General features: G+C 43.1%; 1 protein-coding gene across 2 annotated transcripts in view; it reads left to right on the forward strand.

Moving 5' to 3' along the window:
- Nucleotides 1-15,065: 15,065 nt before the first annotated feature.
- Nucleotides 15,066-19,349, forward strand: part of trabd2a (TraB domain containing 2A) — a 56,185-nt gene continuing 51,901 nt past the window's right edge. For both annotated transcript variants that reach the window (XM_070988963.1, XM_070988964.1), the window contains exons 1-2: nucleotides 15,066-15,699; nucleotides 16,621-17,181. In XM_070988963.1, coding sequence (XP_070845064.1) covers nucleotides 15,595-15,699; nucleotides 16,621-17,181 — 666 coding nt within the window. In that variant the 5' untranslated portion in view covers nucleotides 15,066-15,594. The remainder of the gene's footprint in view (nucleotides 15,700-16,620; nucleotides 17,182-19,349) is intronic.

Genomic DNA, 19,349 nt, shown 5'->3' on the forward strand with positions numbered 1-19,349 from the left:
AGCCTTTAAGTTATATGGTGAATTACCACCCTCTCTAATGTGGCTCTGTTCTGTCGTAGTTGTGTTTTAGCTAAGGATCGTGGAGAATTCTCCTTTCCAGTATCTGCTTCTTTAATGAACTGAATCTGTGCTCACACAAACACAGCTCTGCCTGGGAAATGAAGCCTGATGCCCCTCGAGGCTGTGGGAACAGGAACTTCCCTGTATCAGTGTCCCATCCTTCATTCCTGAAAGCTTCTTTTTCTCTCTGCAGCCTCAGCCTCTGGGTGCTTCCTCCTGACATTTCACGGCAGAGGTCCAGAGTCAATAAAAATACACTTCTCTGGTTTCTCACTCACTTCCATCATCGCAGGCCTGACTGAACAAAGGGGAGATCCAGTCCAGTGAGCTTATATCACGTTCCATATCTGGGTCAAGTCATGTGCTCTGATGGTTTATTTTATCCCAGTTAGGTCCTAAAAACAATTTACTGACCATTTAGACAGTAATGGTAGAGGAGGAGGAGGTAGAGTGGTTTGTCCACTGATCACAGGGTTGGCAGTTCGATACCCAGCTCCTTGAATCCAAAGCAGCTCCCGATGGTCTGGCCAGCACCTTGCATGGTAGCTTGCTGCCATCATTGTGTGTGAACGGGTGAAGGAGAGGCAAAAATTAGAAAGCACCTTGGACCAGAGTGCTATATAATTGCAGCCATGTGTTGTTTGGGCATTAGTGTGATATTTTAAACAGGACATTTGCACATTTGTTTGTCCTGTGGCAGAACTTTGAGAGATGCATGGATTCTGAAGAAGTGTCCTGGCAAAATAGTCATTTTATTTTTATTTATTTAGGCTATAGGGATAGCAATGTCTGTTTGCACTTTAGTTGGTTGGTTCTGAGTGAAATGTCTCGATAACTACTGCATGGATCGTCAGACATCCTTGCCCCTCAGAGTGAATTGTAATAACTGGCGATACCTTCACTTTCCATATCGTGCCATTCTCAGGTCCAAATTTTCATTTGGTTTCATTTGTCCAGTAGTTAATGATGAAATACCTACAAAACAAATGACATTCCCATCAGCCTCAGCTGGAGCCCTACTTTGTGCTCAGCACCAATTAGCAAATGTTAGCATTCTGATGTTAGCATTTAGCAGTGCATTTAGAGTGCTGCCTCACAGAGCTGCTAGCATGACTGTGGACTTTAAATCTTGCTAATCTGTATAATACCCACATCGTAAATCAGAAAAAGCTTTATTGCAAAGTACAATATCACACATACGAGGAATTTGTTTTGGTGAAGTTGGTGCATGACACATCTACTAAAAATAAGCTATTAAAGAAGTAAAAAATATAACAATATAAATATATACACACAAGTCTGTGACAAGATGAGGCAGAGGTGGAGTGTGACGAGTGTCGGAGGGGTTCCGGGCCTTGGTGATAATCCTGACAGCAGACTGAAAAAACTGTTCTTGTGGCGTGAGGTTTTGGTCCTGACGGACCGCAGCCTCCTGCCAGGGGGGAGTGTCTCAAAGAGTTTGTGTCCGGGGTGGGAGGGATCAGCCACAATCTTTCCTGGAGGCGTGCAGTTCCTGAAGAGATGGGAGACTGCAGCCAATCACCTTCTCTGCAGACCGAATGACACGCTGCAGTCTGCCCTTGTCCTTGGCGGTGGCAGCAGCGTACCAGATGGTGATGGAGGAGGTGAGGATGGACTCAATGATGGCTGTGTAGAAGTGCACCATCATTGTCTTTGGCAGATTGGATTTCTTCAGCCGCCGTAGGAAGTACATCCTCTGCTGTGCTTTCTTGATGAGGGAGCTGATGTTCGGCTCCCACTTGAGGTCCTGGGAGATGATAGTTCCCAGGAAGCGGAAAGACTCCACAGTGTCAATAGTGGAGTCACAGAGGGTGATGGCGGCAGGTGAGGCTGAGTTTTTCCTGTAGTCCACAACCATCTCCACTGTCTTTAGAGCATTGAGCTCTAGGTTGTTCTGGTTGCACCAGATGGTCAACCTCCCACCTGTAGGCGGATTCGTCGCCATCAGAGATGAGTCCGATGAGGGTGGTGTCGTCCGCAAACTTCAGGAGCTTGACGGACTGGTGACTGGAGTTGCAGCTGTTTGTATCCAGGGAGACGAGCAGAGGAGAAAGAACGAAGCCTGGGGGCATCCAGTGCTGATGGTCTTTGCGTCTGAGACGTGTTTCCCCAGCTTCACGCACTGTTTCCTGTCAGACAGGAAGTCTGTAATCCACCTGCAGGTGGAGTCAGGCACGCTCAGCTGGGAGAGCTTCTCCTGAACAAAACAAAACAACGCGCACCAACACACCGAGGCAGCCTACTGCAACCAGTAAAGGCTATTTACCTACTACTTATATTATTAGCAATATATTAACGAAACAATTTGCAGTATAGTTTTCAATATGTCCTTGTTGGCAGATTTCAGGTTTCAGGTGATAAAATAGTTCTGGTCATTGGAATTATAGGAAAGCAACACTGATTACTGTCAGTGTGTCAGAGTGCAGGGTTGTTGAGTCCATGTAACCTCGCATTTTGATTGGTTTCTGGTCAGTGCATGTTTTAGTTGCTCTACTGTGTCATTAACGACATTCAACCACAAAAAAAACAGAGGAAAAGAAAAAGATGTCAGGGAAAGTCAAAGAGAAAACAGAATAACACCACAGGCAGACGGTGAGTCATGAACATTATGAATGGGGAGGCCAAACTAGCAGCACTGACACGATTCCACTCGTGTGGTCCAGACAAAAGCCCCTAATTCTTCGGCTGTTATTCGAAACATGACCGCATGGGGTCTGATTCATTATCGTGCCATTATGGTTGCACATTCTCTCAAATATAACAGAGAGATCCGTTCAACTTCACAACCAGCATCAGCAAAAATAGAATTATATACATGCAATATGTCACACAACATCAAAATGTATGAGAGTTTCACTTCATGTGGCTTGGATGTGGAGCAAGTTTGAGCACATAGATCAGAATAGTTTGACGGCCTTAATGCCGTGAGAGGGTCGGCTGAATGGGAGCACTGTAGGTGCAAAGAAAGTACAGTGCTCCTATTTTACAGATCATTGTTGCTCTTATAGGAAAATGCTGTCAGAGCAAGAACATTGTTTTTAATATGTAAAGAAAATCTTGTCATTGATCCCAGATGTGTTTTCAACTCTCTGTTTCTCAATGTTGAAGTAATTACGGGATCGTTCCACCGGGAAGGAAAATCAGAGAAAACGAGAGCTGTCATTTCCCTAATGAAAGAGCCTGTTATTATTTCTTCATAACTTAGCGTTTGGCTGACAATATGGGTTTTATGACACTTTCAATTTACATTTCAATCGGACTGGTGTGTTGGGGGTGGGGGGGGTGGGGGCAGAGGCTTGATAAAACACAAGGCTCTCATTGATGCACACGCTGCAACACACACACATACACAGTCAGAAACACACAGATCAGGTGGTGTACAAGCACTTTGGATTGGAGGTCAGATACCTGACCTGAGAGTTTAACACGCACATGCAAAACGCACGGACACCCGCCCTCCAACGCACACACGAGAACACTTTCACCGCCAGCCAACACGCAGGTGACCTCTCCACTCCTACATGATCATTTCTGGCACGACTTCAACGAGGCACAGGTGAGAAGTGCAGCGGGGAAACTGAAACCTCATGCTCAGCCTGTTGACACAGTCAGAGAGCAAAAGGAAGGCAGAGCGGCTCTGTAGATTGTGTTGACCTCTGTGAGCGAGGGGATCCGTGCAGGGTTCGAGGGGAGCGGTTTGACTGACAGCCGCTGCGTACAACAGGCCGCGGTTTAGAAAAGGCCGACAAGCAGGCTGAGCAGGGATGTGATGTTTTTTGAGACACAGATCTCTTTCATTTGACATGAAGATTTATTTGAAGTGGTTTGTTGTGCAGTTAAAATGCCTCACATTCAGCGATGACAACATTTGATGACTTTTGACTTTAATTCTTAAGTTGGTGGACAGTCTTTTCGTGGCACATGAAAAAGTTATGAATGTTTACGATATTATTGAGTTTTTTGTGTTGATCAACCCAACAAACTGCCAGAACTAGCCCATACAAACTGGCCCAACAATGGACGCCTGCTAAGACAGAACTGGCCCATATGTAAACCAGCTTTCAGCCTGCACAGTGTAATGAAAGCTGAAAAAAGTCCAGCACATAACCCCCTTAAAGTCACAGATTGTAATGTTCACACTTCTGTCTTTGCACAACTTAAACAAGATTTCATATGTCTACAAGTGAGCTTTTGAGGTGCTGGTAGGAAGATTTTGTTCAGAGTCAGGCTAGCTGTTTCTAGTCTTTCTGCTATGCTAAGATAACCATTTTCTGATTCCAGTTTCATATTTAGCATAGCTGAGCTTCCTCCATACACACACAGAGGGTCTAATGAACAGACTCAGAAGCGAACATCATGCTTAAGTGTCTGTCTAACGTGAATGAATTCATCTCTGCCCTGATCGCATCATAAATTGTATTTATCGGCGGTTTAATCTCCAGTAGCACAGAAAAGTGAAAGAGGCCAAAGTTGACGTACATTAAAAGGAGTTTTTATGGGTTCAGTATGTGTACTGTCATTGCCTAATTATCCTCACCAAGCATAACCCATGGGTTAGGTTGTGTGTGTCTCTGCAGCTGATCTTGCACACCACTGGACACATCAGTCTATTATTTTTTGTGCACATTTATGACTGTATGTTCAAGGACCTCTTGTGGTTATGGTGATTCACAATCTTTGGAAAAGCTATTTTGTGACTCTGTTTTATGCCACCATTAATGCTGACTCCTCACTCCTCTTAACCGGCTTTTAGTGGCCACAAGTGATCAACAACTGCTTCAGTTTCTGCTCAGGACAGCACACATGGCGGCCAACTTAGTGATGGCAGATTCTTTTTGTTGGCTTTATAAGAACACTGCATCTGAGGTTTATCTCCATATAGTCTACTCTGGTTATACCTCAATAATGTAACCTGCATATTGTCTCCCGTTCATTCCACCACCCTCATGCATACACACTGGACACACAGCCTGCCCACTCACACACCCCCAGACACACCTTGCAGAGATCTGTACACTCTGATAGTTGCAATTGTAATTTTCAGTTTTGAGTTTAATTGCTGCTGTTGGTGCGATGGCTCTTTAAAATGCAAAAATCTTCTGAATGGATCCATGAAGCTTTTAAATATTGTCCATCAACAGACAGAAAAATGACTGACATGACACACCATCAGAGTGAAGCCAGAACTTTATTGTTAAGAGCTTTAAAACACAGTGGACTCTCAAATAAATCAAGACGATTTCATTTTACAACAATAACTTACTAGGCTACCACTTGCAACGTTATGTTTTTACAGCTGTTTTGTGTATTCTCACACACAAGTATGCATGTTTTTCAGGCCTCAAGGATACACATAAGGATACACATAATGCATAATCCACAGGGCACCTTTTAATTCACAGTTATTCATGGTAATGAATAAAAAAGATGCAGTTTTTGCTTATTGTTTTTCTCATGGTGAGTGGTTCCAAAGGCATGGGGCCTCGGATACAAGTATTTTATCACTGCCGGGAAAAAGAGACACTTTGTACATGGTTTTCACCACTGAAGCCCGTGCTTTTTTTACAGTTAGTAACACATTCCAATTGGTTTGACTTGTGCTTAGGTTTGTGGGGTTATTTCGGCATGTGTGGGACATCACAGGCTCCAGGCTACAGCACAAACAGGGAAATTAGAAAATTGCCATATCCTTCCATATCCATTTTTTCATCTCACTGTCTCTCTGGGCATTCAGGTTTTCTATCATGAGCAGATGCTCGCGAGGAGCATGACGAACACGCAGGAGAAATGATACTAAATGCAAACTTGGAGATAACAATCGACACTTGAGATGTTTTAAAGCACCTGAAACTTTTCCCATTTCATACCTGTGCTTCCTGCTGGTTAATCGGAACTTAACAAGCTTCATAAATAGAGTGCATGTTGGTATTAGGTCATAAAGTTTAGGTGGAGCCGATGCTGTGCACATTTAAACACATTTAAGCTCCCTCAAACACACACGCACACACAGGCCGACAGAGAGTAGAAAACCACCGGGCCGGAGGGATGAACGTCTGAGTGATCTCCACGCTGTTTGAGCAAGAGTGAGTCACACTGGGCTCTGTGACCACTATATCAAAGAGCTGTTTGAACAGCTGCATTCCTTCACACCGCTTCATCCTCTCTCTCTGCAGTAATACTAATTCTGGTTTTGCTGGTCACCCCACTCCCCCTCCCCACTCATGTTCTGGTGTGACGCAGATCAAGCTTAATGGAAAAAGAGTGCAGAAGTGAGGTAAGTCATCCTTTAGACTGTCGACAGGTGTCTGTTAGATGTTGGGCGTAAAGATGAGACAGAGAAACTCTGTGAGGCTTCACGGCAGCAACTGCAGCTGATTTATGGACCCATGACAGCCTGAGTGAGTCATGATGGAGCTTTCATTTCTTTGCACACACACTCCTACCTCACTCCAGAGTCATACACTGTTGGGCCGATCAGAGACAGGCACGGTAATTGCAATTGTATGGTCAAACCCAGCACTGAAACATTTCTTTTGGTTTAATTTTAGGTTTCGTCGGTTCTCTTAATTTGTGCAGAGTCAGCAGATAGTAGGGAGTGTGAAAGCTCTTTACTGAAAGCAATAGAGTTGATTGGAAATTGCTTGACATGCAGTGGCGTTGCTAGGGTCTCTTGCGGGTTCCAAGCAAGAAATCCCTGGGGCCCCCGCCCCACCTGTGCACACCGCAGAAATTTGGTTTTTGCACAGATAAATGCACAATTTACATTTGAGATAAATACTGAGAAAATAGATTAGTGGCTCTCAAAGTGACGGACCAACAGAGGTCCCTGAAAGCCCAGGCCTATCAATAATCGTTGTAAATAAGTGGCCAGGGCCCCCCTGGTGGCCGGGGGCTCCGAGCATGGCATGCCTGTCCGCAAGCCCCGCCCCTGTTGATATGTAGAATAATGTGTATCTCAGCATAGTGATGTTGTGGTCAACAACTCGAAGGAATACTCAGACATTTTGCTTTACATCCCACAAAGTCAGTCATGGTCACCACTGCCTTGCCTCCTCCAGGTGATACAGGACCAGCTTGTCAATAAATCTGTCCTTTGATGCACAACATCAGCAGCCATCAAAGAAGAGTGTCCTCGCTGTCCTCATTGTGTGAGAGGAATTAACTGGATGTTGCTCTGCATGTGGTTATTTTTACAAATCTGCTTGGAACCAGAAGAAAAAAAAACATCGAGATAAGTTCCTTTAACTACCATAGTGTTAGTAGAGTGGACTAAATGATCCATAATCATGATTAAAAAAAAGCAAACTGCTGTTTGCAGTGTGTTGCAGTATAGTTCAGAGTCAAGATCAATATCAGAACAATCCACTTCTATTTCTACTTTTTTGGAAAGTGGAAAGAAATGTTGTTTTTGAGCACTTTGAAGCCTCTGGCAGTGACAACCGACACATCAATTTAAGCATGTCACCATAAAAACTAATGATCTGAATACACATGCACACTGCACATCAGAGCGAGAGGAAAGAGGGAGAGGTTCCTCTTGGAATGGGCTGGAAGTGAAGGGTGGAGCTGGAATGATAATAATAGGAAAGCTAATTATTATTTTTCTTTACCTAACACTGTCTGGGAGCAATAAACAGCTCAGAATCAACTTTTGACCTCAACTGGAGACGGTCCTTGGAAAGGCAACGGGATACATTTCACATTTAAACTGGATTTTGTTTTCAGCAAATTAAATGAACAAAACTGAACATGTTTCGTTGTAATTGTTTCGGTCTGTTTGTGATTTGATGCCAAACATACCAATAAACTCAGAAATCTAAGCCACACTGGAACGGATTGTCAAGCTGCACAGGTGTCCTTTGCACATTTGAATGTCACATCACGGTGTGTGAGGTGATGACGATGTCATGTGATGCACAAAAAGGGAGAACGCACTGTTGTGTGGATGCTTACGACTTCCTTTAATCTGCTGATTTTGGGTTTTTAAGTTATTATTGGACGAATTAGTCTATTGAATGAAAATGATTAGCTTAGCATTTACTGTAGCTTTCAGTTGGAGTGTTATTTTTTTGTCATTACCATCATACATATCATTCTGCAAAGGCCATTCATCGCCTGTCAGAGCTTTGAAAAGAGACGAGCAATATCTCCTGATCAGTCATCCTCAGGGACGGACTGACCATCTGGCATACCGGGCATTTGTCCGGTGGGGCGACGTGCTATTTGGGCCGACAGTCAGCCACTTTTTTTTTGTTTTTTATTTTAAATATTGGTCTGAGGTCAGCGGCCCGATTGATCACATCGTCACACACCCTTTCGTTTTGGCCATGCAGCGTAATGCATTTGAAGAAAAAAAAAAAAGTCAGCGCAAGAGTTTGTTCGTAAACACCAACCGGCCCTCGACACACTCAGCTCTGCGGCCGATAGGTTATTTTCTTCACTGACACGTGACGGGGCTCATGTCGCCCAATCATATCATGAAACACTTCCTCTCTCTTACGTCGGTAACGTAATCTGTTAGGATCTGCGAGAATGGAGAGAAAACGAAAAGGAGGTGCAGAGAAACTGCGAGAGAAAAAGGAGCTGATTCTTCAAGCCAGCGCTGCAAAATGCACAAAAAGGCACAAAAAGGCACAAAAAGGCACAATAAGGCAGGGCCTTCATCAGCTCCTGTGGCCGATGACAGCGGTGGTGGCGACATTGCACAGGGACATGCAGTAAAACCTGCAGTAAGATGGACTGCTTTCAGAACACTTGACAATGATAAAACGTCAATAACATATTTTTGGCTAATGTTCTATGGCCAGGTTAGTTTGTATTCCAGTCAGTTTGTAATACCTGTATAGTTTTTTTTAAGACATTGTGTATTTACCCCTCTCTCTCATTCATGTGTCATCATCCCTGTTAAGTTTTCAGTATCTACACTGCTATTTTTATCTTGAAGACTGACCAATAATTAAATCTCTCTTGCTTTCTCTCTCAAACATACAGAGTTCAAAGTTGATTCAGGAGTTCAGCTACATTCAACCTTTTGGACTGGGTTAGTTCACAACTTATTGAGACTGACTCTTGGAAGAGTTAGCATCTGATCCATCATTTCTCATCTCTATTTTTTTTCTTCTTCCCTGAAACACATAGGTACACCCAATACGATGAATTCTGCTTAAAGATCCATTACTGTCATGGAGTGGTGGAGTGTACTTTTTTGTAGTGTTAATAAATTAGACTTTTTGGAAATATTTAATGTGTCCACTCTCACTGATTCCTGTTAACTCATTGCATGGCTTAAGGTTTTAAAGAGTTGCACAGTTGGTATACTCATTCAAGAGACAGAAAAGACCGAAAAGGTGTGAGTTATCAAATGTGGTGGGCCAGTCTGGTCCAAAATGCCAGGGCCGATTTTTTTGTCCCAGTCCGCCCCGGTCATCCTAATTCTGTTTTGTCATCTTAATTTCTGACTTTGGCAAAATGAATTTAAGAAAAATGTGATATGACCTTTTCATTGAGTGCAACCACACCGCTCTCTTTGTCAGTATTTGTGTTGAGTATGAAACTGCATTGTAACAATGTCCTCAACAAACCAAAATTACACCTAATATGAAAAAACTGATCCATGTTTTTTTTTTTTTTTTTTTAATCGTTATGCGGATTGTCTTTGAACACAAATCAATGACATGTGAAAAATATGTTTTTCCTAATAAAGAGAGGAGAAACAGGAGATTGGGGGTGGGGGGCTGATAATTAAGGACATGAGCTGGGAGCAGACCTTTGGATCTAGCATACGTGGTATGTGTGTCTGCCCACAGAGCTGCCAGGACACCCTGGATTCCAGTAAATGCTTTTTACCATGAACACCATTTTCACTTTGATGCTGTGACTAACGGCTCAGTCACACAACCACTTCCATCACAACGAACCGTGCAGTCATGACTTTCCTGGTCTGCATGTCGGCCGGCGTTAATGTCATGTTTGTTTTTGAAATCTGACACTATGCATGTTTACAAGAACCGGATAATTGAGTGCATTGTGAATATCAAAACCGGCAATCATGCGGTTTGTATCCCTAAAAATAGAAGGTCAGTGTATGGAACTCACTGAAGCGGAGTTATCTGGACAGTTGGGCTGCTTGTGTTGGGAAGTCACAGATTAGAATAGAGGGGATTACTGTAAGAAACACTAGTTAGGTCAGATAAGCATTTCACACAAAGTAAAATATATGTGGTTTGCATTTTTTTCTTTAAGCTTACACTTTAAACAAAGTCTTTTTTCCCTGCCTGACAGACACAGGAAACAATGCTGTTAGCAAATTTCTCTAAAGGTAATGCTGTTAAAATAAGTTTTGAATTCACTTCAGATCATAACTAACTTACTTATTTTAATCTAAACAATTTCTTAAACCTAACCAAGTAGATTTGCCTAAATCTAACCAAACTGCTACTATTCCCCCACATACACCATGTGACGATGAAGGGTCAGTACGCCTGTCGCTGGTACTCTCCGGTGGTCATATCTCTCATTTTGGGAGTCACTGGCAAAGGACCCATTCTGTCATTTATAAGGACATGTTGGCTCTGTACCCTAATATTTAGCCTAGCAGCATAGCAGCTTCCACTCCTCATTGTAAGTGCACAAAGTAAATGGATAACATGTTTGTGTTTTTTTCTTTGAGCTGTTTCTTTGTCTAATCTGTGTAAAATTTGAGTGAAAAATTAATAAGACAGCATTATTTTGAAATACACCATCTAGATCAGACTATAATATATAATAATAATGATAATCAGAATCTCTGCCCCTTTCTTAAATTATATTTAATTGACTGAATAATAAGGATGTAGACATGTGGCAGATGAACATTTTTGTGCAACTTTTATGGCTCGACCTCCTGTGGAGGACACGTCTCACCTCTGACCAACCCACACAGAGAGGCATACTGCTACATGCAGTGAGACATAGATCTACACACACACACACACACACACACACACACACACACACACACACACACACACACACACACACACGCGCGCAAACGGAATAGCAGATACTGGTGCCAGGTCTTTTCAATCAGAGTTTAATGTGCTGTGAAGGAAGTGGACCATGGTCAATGTGACTGACCATCTGTAAATGGACTGAGTCATATGAACTGAAACTCTTACTGGAAGGCTTACACAGTTCTTCTCTTCTCTTCTCTTCTCTTCTCTTCTCTTCTCTTCTCTTCTCTTCTCTTCTCTTCTCTTCTCTTCTCTTCTCTTCTCTTCTCTTCTCTGACCATGTGTAACATGAATGGATACATCTGTCCAACAGCGTGCTACTTCCTGTCTTCTGCGGTCTGTTTTCAGGATTATAAAAGTCAGAAACGTGTAGGGTGAGTGCACATGCAGATATACAAACAATATAAACTATAAATGGCAACCTGGAAGCATTTGCAAGCTTGCAAACACATACATACTGTTTATTGCTATTTATGTTTTTCCATCTTTGCTTTGGCTTTGTGTTAAGGCTTAAAATAATCTGGCTGTGCTGCTGAATCGACAAATGTTTGTCACTATTGTCATATTTTAATGTTTCGTTGTGTAGGTCACCTGACAGGATCAAATACATCCACCGTCCAGTCTTCATAAAATGAACCATATGTGGCCATTTCCATATTGTGAAATCCTTTTGAAGATTTCTCCATAGAGGCAGAATCAGATGTTTGCTCGGGAGCCCTCAGAAGACCCCAGCCCTGTTTGATCTTCACAAACAGAGCCACTTTAAAGTGGAAATGTACAGATGTTGCTGGAGTATCAGTATCGACGGAGGTCGCTGAAATCCATATGCGGCTTCAAACAGATTCTCTTTTGTGAAATAATACTAAAATGTCGCAGTGAAACGGGGGACAGATCACGATGGAGGGTCATGCAAATACAGAATTCAATCAAAATGGAACAAATAAGCAAATAATTAAACATCAAAGAAGTGGACAAAAAAATTGTCTGTCATTTGCACTATATGTTGAAAAACCCTGACACCTTCAGTTAACCTTCAGTTGAAAACTAAGTAACTATCAGTCAAAACAATCTTGACATAACATTCAGTATCAAAGAAAAGAGGGTACCACCTGACAGAATGTGAAAGTTATAACTATATTACAAAAAGAAAAACACTTTTCAGCTCATATTATCAGGCTGTTTATTTCACCCATCATCTCTGTATGCTTTTAAGTATGGAAACATTTTGCTCTGCGATGTGACAGGGTGGTACGCCGGTTAACGGATTCCTGACTATCTGAGGATCGTGACCCCCGGTCCTGATCCTGCATTCAGTGTAAGTCAAGAACTAATGTATGTGGTTTCAGTTTGCTGCCATAAATCACAATAAACTAAAAAAAAAGAGCAGCAGCTAACAGGTCGCACTACTGACATGTGTAATGCTACACAGAGCTCCAGAGGGTGATGTATGTTGGATGAGTATTTATATAGAATAACCTCTGTGGGCCAAGTGGGCAGATAATGGAAATAAAGAACAGGTGTGTGTGTGTGTGTGTGTGTGTGTGTGTGTGTGTGTGCATGTGCATGCATGCAGATGCCTACAAATCACATGCATCTCAGCCTTTTCAGACATTAAAGAGGAAGCAGCTGCAGGTGTTCATTTTACCTTTATCCAGATGCACAACACAAACAAAGATTAGCATAAACACGCACACACACACACACACACACACACACACACACACACACACACACACACACACACACACACACACACACACACACACACACACCACCACCACCATGTAGTTCTCCTTCATCTTTTCTGATAAAACAATCACACTATTTTTGGCCTTTTTTCATTGGGATCGGTCAACAGGTTGGCTGAATTAGCTTGAGCCAGAAATCATTTGGAGAAGGTCGTATATGTATGATTGACGGTTTCTTCATCGCACCCGTCCATCACTCAATCACTTTCACCCTTCTGCTTCCTCTTTTCTGAATAATGTCTCTGCATGGCATGACTGAACTCAATGTGGCAGCGTTGCTAAAGCATGGAGGAGCTGTGTGTTCAAAGCTGGAAGGGGAGCAGCACATGTGGCAAAAATAATGTTCTCCACTAGGAGGAGCTTTAACAGGCGTCGGCAAAGTTGCCTCACATTACAATCATGGGTCCATACTACACACATGTGAGCAGAAACACTGTAGAACTTGGCTATTAAGTATGCATGGCCTGTATCTCCCATACAATTTTAATGGTTACACATACATAAGTGCATTTTTCTACTTTCAGCTCAGCTTTAAGATGACTAAATATCTTCCCCTTATGAGCAAAAACACTGCTCAAAAACACTGCTAAAACTGTGTATTAGTTAATATTATTCTCAAGGGTGAGTTTCCACTGATGTATGATAGCCTAATCCTGACTGCTGTGCCAGACAGCCGGGCCTCATCCTCATCTTTTCCAGCCTGTTCTTTGAGTACAAACACCAACCAACAGTCATGACGACCCAAAGCCGTCGTTCGCGTCAACAAACCCTTTTGTATTTACTCAGACGTCTGACAACATCAACATGTGTCCGCTGCCCCTCTGTGAACCAGGAGTTTGAGCATAGAGTCACAACAGATACATACCAATGAGTCCAAATACTCCATGTGTACTTGACTTCAATCCAACATCTGCAATTCAGCAATCAGCTATTGATTCTGTACTCAACACTTTTTTCATTGCACATTGCATCTATGGGCTTACAACACAGCACCAAATGACAATCACAGGACAGAACAAGAACACACTGATCTTCCATCATGAACACAGAAGTCTATTTCCTCTTTCATGCTAAGCATACCCTTTTCTAACAAACCACCTGGCTGAAACAAAGCTGTTTTCAATGCTTTTTTTTCCACTTAATATGCACAAATATTATACTTTAACAGCTATTTGCTGGATTACAAATGTTCTGCATGCATAGACAGCAAACAAAAATATCCCTAGCACGTCGCCTGAAGGTCCTCTCCAAACCTCTGCTAGACATCATTTTGTTGGGTTTCCATTATATAATAATAATAATAATAATAATAATAATAATAATAATAATAATAATAATAATAATAATAATAATAATAACTGACGTTATCATTAGGACCTGCCAGTGTTTTACTATTACGATGTTATTGGAATTGAATATAGTGCTGCATTACTGTGTATGTTGCATTTTACTGTGGTAGATGTTGAAGTTTGGGCTCAGTTTAACTACTTGGACCCTAAATAGGAAAGAGCAATGCTTGTTATTTTTATGGCTCCACAAATGTCACCAAATGATTGAGGTTTGCCTCCACATTAATGTATGGGGATAAAATGAACAGATGACATGAAGTCTGCAGAGCTTCATAAAAAGCTGCACCTCTGAGCTCCCATGTAACTCAGAGATGCGCTGTTACTGCGGGGTTTTTCATGTTAATGCCCCAGTTTGTAAGGCATTACCTACCAGGGCATGATAATCTATCCACGGGATCCACCCTCGATTGCCTGCAGGCTTTCTACGGGGGGGGGGCAACATGAGAGAGAAAATAAAAAAGGTGGTGAGAATTGACTACAATATTAACCGAGCTTTAAGGCATATATTGGCATTAACTACGGCTTTTATTCTTGCAGTCATTGTAAATCCCAATGGTCTTAATGGTCTGCAGGCTTCCACACCTTGTTTATTGACATGAATGATGTGAATGGAGACTTAACGCGCGGGCGGGTCGTTGTTTAATCAGATTACAACTGTGTGTGTGTGTGTGTGTGTGTGTGTGTGTGTGTGTGTGTGTGAGAGAGAGAGAGAGAGAGAGAGAGAGAGAGAGAGAGAGAGAGAGAGAGAGAGAGAGAGAGAGAGAGAGAGATGGAGGGAGGGGTATGCAGACAACCCAGGGGGTAGGTAAAGTGGAGTCGCCCGACAGAGATGCTCACACACGTCGGAAAGAGTGAGAGGGGGAGGGAGAGAGCCACGGACACAAACAGCGCAGACTTGGCAGAAAAACAGGTAGAAAAGTTGAAGAAAAGTGCAGCTCGTCGCTTATTCACACCAGATTGATCCTCACCAACCAGACAGCTTGAAGAATAACCCCAACTTTTACTCATTTTTGGCCTCAGGTGCGCTGACGCGGCGCGGACCTGTTGGCTCCTTGCGGCTGGAAACCTTCAAACTTTTGGATAAACTCGTGCAAACTGCGCAGAACACCGCGAAGCAGGCGATGCAGGGCAGGAGGCGCGGAGGAAGCAGCCCGAGCGGCAGCGGGACGGTGATGTGACCATGCGTAAACTCCGATGACCACCTCTCTCTCTCCCAAACACACGTGAAACGGCAGCAGCGCGTCCATGTCCGGGCTCAAGCCAGCATGACTCTGCCCGGCGGTTTGTCGGATGCTTGTCAGCTCATTTTACGCGACCGCGTGGAGCTGTGGAAGTAAGACTTCATCCATGCGTTCTGGGGAATAGCGGGTGCAACACATTGTGAAACAAGCGAGCTACCGTGCACACTTTGGAGAGAGCGCGACGATGCGGGGCACTTTGGGCGCATTCATTCAGTCCTGTCTGATACTGCTGGTCCGGGCTGACCAGTGGAGGCTGAAGGACTCCAGCAACTGCGAGCTGAACAGGAAAGTAAGTTATTGTGAAGCGACAATAAAAGAGAAAACACGCTGCATTGCAGAAGTAACTATAATGATTTTATCCGCTATGATGTCTTAAGTGGACCTCTCCAAACTGCCACATTATTTTTTATATTGTAGTAGAAAGTGTCAGTGAGTGCCATTTTCCTTCTTTTTGCTGTTTGACATGCATGAGTCCAACTTCTCAGTGTAAAGTTTTATCTCCTTGTGGGCCACTTCTCCAATCTTTGAACCCTTTGAACCCTATTTTCATTATTGATTCGTCTGTTATTTTGTCAATAAATCCATTGACACTTCAGTCCATAAACTGTGTACAACAGTTTCAGATACCACTCACCCCTTTTTTGCTCGATAAAGAAAAGTGTATTTCATTTTCTGTCAATCGACTAATTGATGAATCGACTGATTTTGTGTATTGGCTTTTAGTAACATGCGGGTCTTAACACACTGGCCATACAGGTGTGTGCTTTTGGGAAAAAGCCATCAATTCAAGAGTCACTTTGTCCTTCTTGTTCTTTCCAACTGAGTGAAATTGATTGACCTCCTTTTTATTTATCTCTCTTTGCTTTTAGCTTGTCTGTCATGCTCCCCCAAACTCACACAGACCGTTTCAGGTCTGATCCAGCAGAAGCAGGAAGGCAAAACTTTCAGCTGGCAGTCTGACAATCACTGACATGTGTATTGTTGGTTTGGCACTTGGGTCCTAAGTGGCCTGTTAATAAGTCATTATCAGTCTGTTAGCAGTCTGTGTAATAAACAGCCTGCCGCAGACAAGTCGCTGGTTGGTGTCAGACAGGCCCAGTGTTGGCTCATGTTAAGTAAATGGCATGAAGCCGCTTTTAAATGAAAAATATGTTGCTTTGTTGCTTTGTGAATTCACCTCTCTTTTAAATTTTCTTATCTTTCCCTTCAGCAAACTGACCTAAACTCCTTCCTGTGGACGATCAAGCGGGACCCTCCCTCATATTTCTATGGTACAATCCATGTTCCCTACACGCGTGTTTGGGATTTCATCCCTGAAAACTCCAAACAGGCCTTCCAGGAGAGCAACATCGTCTACTTTGAGCTGGACCTGACGGACCCTTACACCATCTCAGCCCTGACCAGCTGCCAGCTGCTCCCTCAGGGCGAGAACCTGCAGGATGTCCTACCCAGGGACATCTATCGGAGACTTAAAAGGCACCTTGAGTATGTGAAGCTCATGATGCCTTCATGGATGACGCCGGATCAGAGAGGGAAGGGACTCTACGCGGACTACCTCTTCAACGCCATCGCTGGGAACTGGGAGAGGAAGCGGCCCGTTTGGGTGATGCTGATGGTGAATTCGTTAACTGAGGCAGATATTAAGACCCGAGGGGTGCCGGTGCTGGACTTGTACCTGGCTCAGGAGGCGGAGAGGATGAGGAAGAGGACGGGCGCTGTCGAGAAGGTGGAGGAACAGTGCCATCCGCTCAATGGGCTCAACTTCTCACAGGTGAGTTTGAAACTGGACTGACTGGTGCTCAGGCCTCAGGTTTGGCTGGTTGGTTGTTTGCATTGCATCTTCTCCACAGTGCTTGAAACCATCATTCGTATCATATCGTTCAGTTCAAAGATTTGAAGTCACCACCGCTCAGATGGGCTTCATTTACTATGTCATGAATTATATCTTGAACGTGAAGGCATCACAGTTCAAGCAGCTGCTACCTGTAGTACGTTCAGTCTGATGCTAGTCCAAGCTGTCATGCTCAGTTCAGTACAAAACCAGCCAACAAGTTAGAATCATATCAGATTCTGATTGTTTCTGTGACATTAGTTGTCATTTGATAAGATTTTAACAAGATTTTAATAAGTTTGATAAGCAGAATCGGCACATTCTGGTGACTGCGCCATAACTACTTCCTTTCTCTGAATGGTACATTGATATGTGCTATGTGACGTAGCTGTTGGGTTTACCCGTAAGAAGTCAAATCTGCTCTTTTGAAAATAAGCCAGCTCAAGAGACTAAGACGTGTAATACAAATGACAAAGACCAGATGTATAGATTCAGATTTTTTTTTCTTTTTACACAGAGGCCTGTAGTTTTATCTTTCCCTCTTTTTCCCATAGCCTGGTTGAGCGGAGCAAGGTGTGGTGTTAATAATCAGCTGTACAAACATTCAGCCGTGCTCCGCCACGTACTTTGTTATTAAAGAAAAATGGATCCTAATGACTCAAGTCTGAAATCGCCAGAAAAAAAAGGAACCTTGTTCCTCAACAGCACACTTAAGTCCCCCTGTCTGCCTGTCTGCCTGTCTGTCCGTGCCCCCCGGTGACCCTTTCAGCATTACAAACATCTCTCAAAGGCAGCAGTCCCTATGAAATCATGTTGCGTATTATTGAGGAATTTCTGTTAATGCTGGTCAGGAGCTAAGGGGATTACACTTGACCATTTAGCCTAACACCCAGAAGCTTAAAGTGTTGTTATTTTAAAGCAGGCCTTGTTGGCCCCTCAGACTACAAGTCTCTGGCTAAACCACCCAGCAGCACTTTTTTTTCTCATGAGATGAGGAGGAATAATGGGAGCATAATTAGCCAAATTAAAATTACTGATGATTTTTGTCACTTCTTTCCATCGGCAGTTGAATAGAAATCAGTTTCCCACAGCGATGTCTTAAGAAAGAGTTGGTGAGGTTTTCTTTCTCTGACTCAGATGAGATGATTAAATGTTAGAAACACCTCTGATGATGACGCATTCTTACACGATGAAATCATTATTTCCCACATCCTCGTTTGATTCTCGAGGTTGGCAGATCTGATGTGCTAGTGACTGGTGTTACATGAGACTGTCTTCACCAGAAATACCGCAGCATCACCGCTGGTTGACCTTTTGTGCCAGTAATGATTGTTTTTTTCTCGGGGGATGTTGGGGTGGATGATTGGATGTTTGACTTCAAGATTTGAGAACAGGGTTTGCATCACATATCCTTCATTGGTTTCCTTTAAAGGTGGATTTATGCTTGACAAGAAGAATCTCAGCATAGGCACTCATGCCGTGGGTTTTAATTCGTAGTCAGCATCAGATTGATGCACATCATGGTAAACCAGGTTCTTTCAATGTGATGTGAAGCAGATTGTGTGAAGTGGAGGGTTTTTGCAGTGTTTGCTAGCTGTGTTTTTCTGAAAAGGAGAAAAGGTATGAAGTGGCCACTGCAGACGCATAAATAAAGCCTGATCATGAGGCTTGATCATCATCAAGGACTGTATTAATCCTGTTCCAGATCATTTTTGTTACACCGGACTCTTCTGGCAAACGACTTACCTTGTCATTTAGGCATGCGGACTTGTTGTTATGGATATCTGAGAAAGAAAGTGGGTGGCTCAAATTGGATTTGTCAACAGGGCTATAAAGAGAGAAAACCTCCCATCATCACAGCTTTCATTGAATTAGGTCCACAAAGCCTCCAGCGGGCTCAACAATGAATTCTAGTGTCCCAGAAACAACCCCTACCCCGACACTGCACCAGCACAGCACACAGCTTGGCACTCCATAATTTCCACACTCAGTTTCAATCTAATCAACAGCAACTTGATGGACGCCTTCACCCCGCTGGCTTTAAAGCAGCCCGCTTAATATTTCAGTAAATATTTTTTTCACAGCTCTGCAGTGTAGTTGAAAAGGGC

Source organism: Chaetodon trifascialis, chromosome 20 (assembly GCF_039877785.1).
Source record: "Chaetodon trifascialis isolate fChaTrf1 chromosome 20, fChaTrf1.hap1, whole genome shotgun sequence".
In the NCBI taxonomy this organism is placed as follows: domain Eukaryota; kingdom Metazoa; phylum Chordata; class Actinopteri; order Chaetodontiformes; family Chaetodontidae; genus Chaetodon; species Chaetodon trifascialis.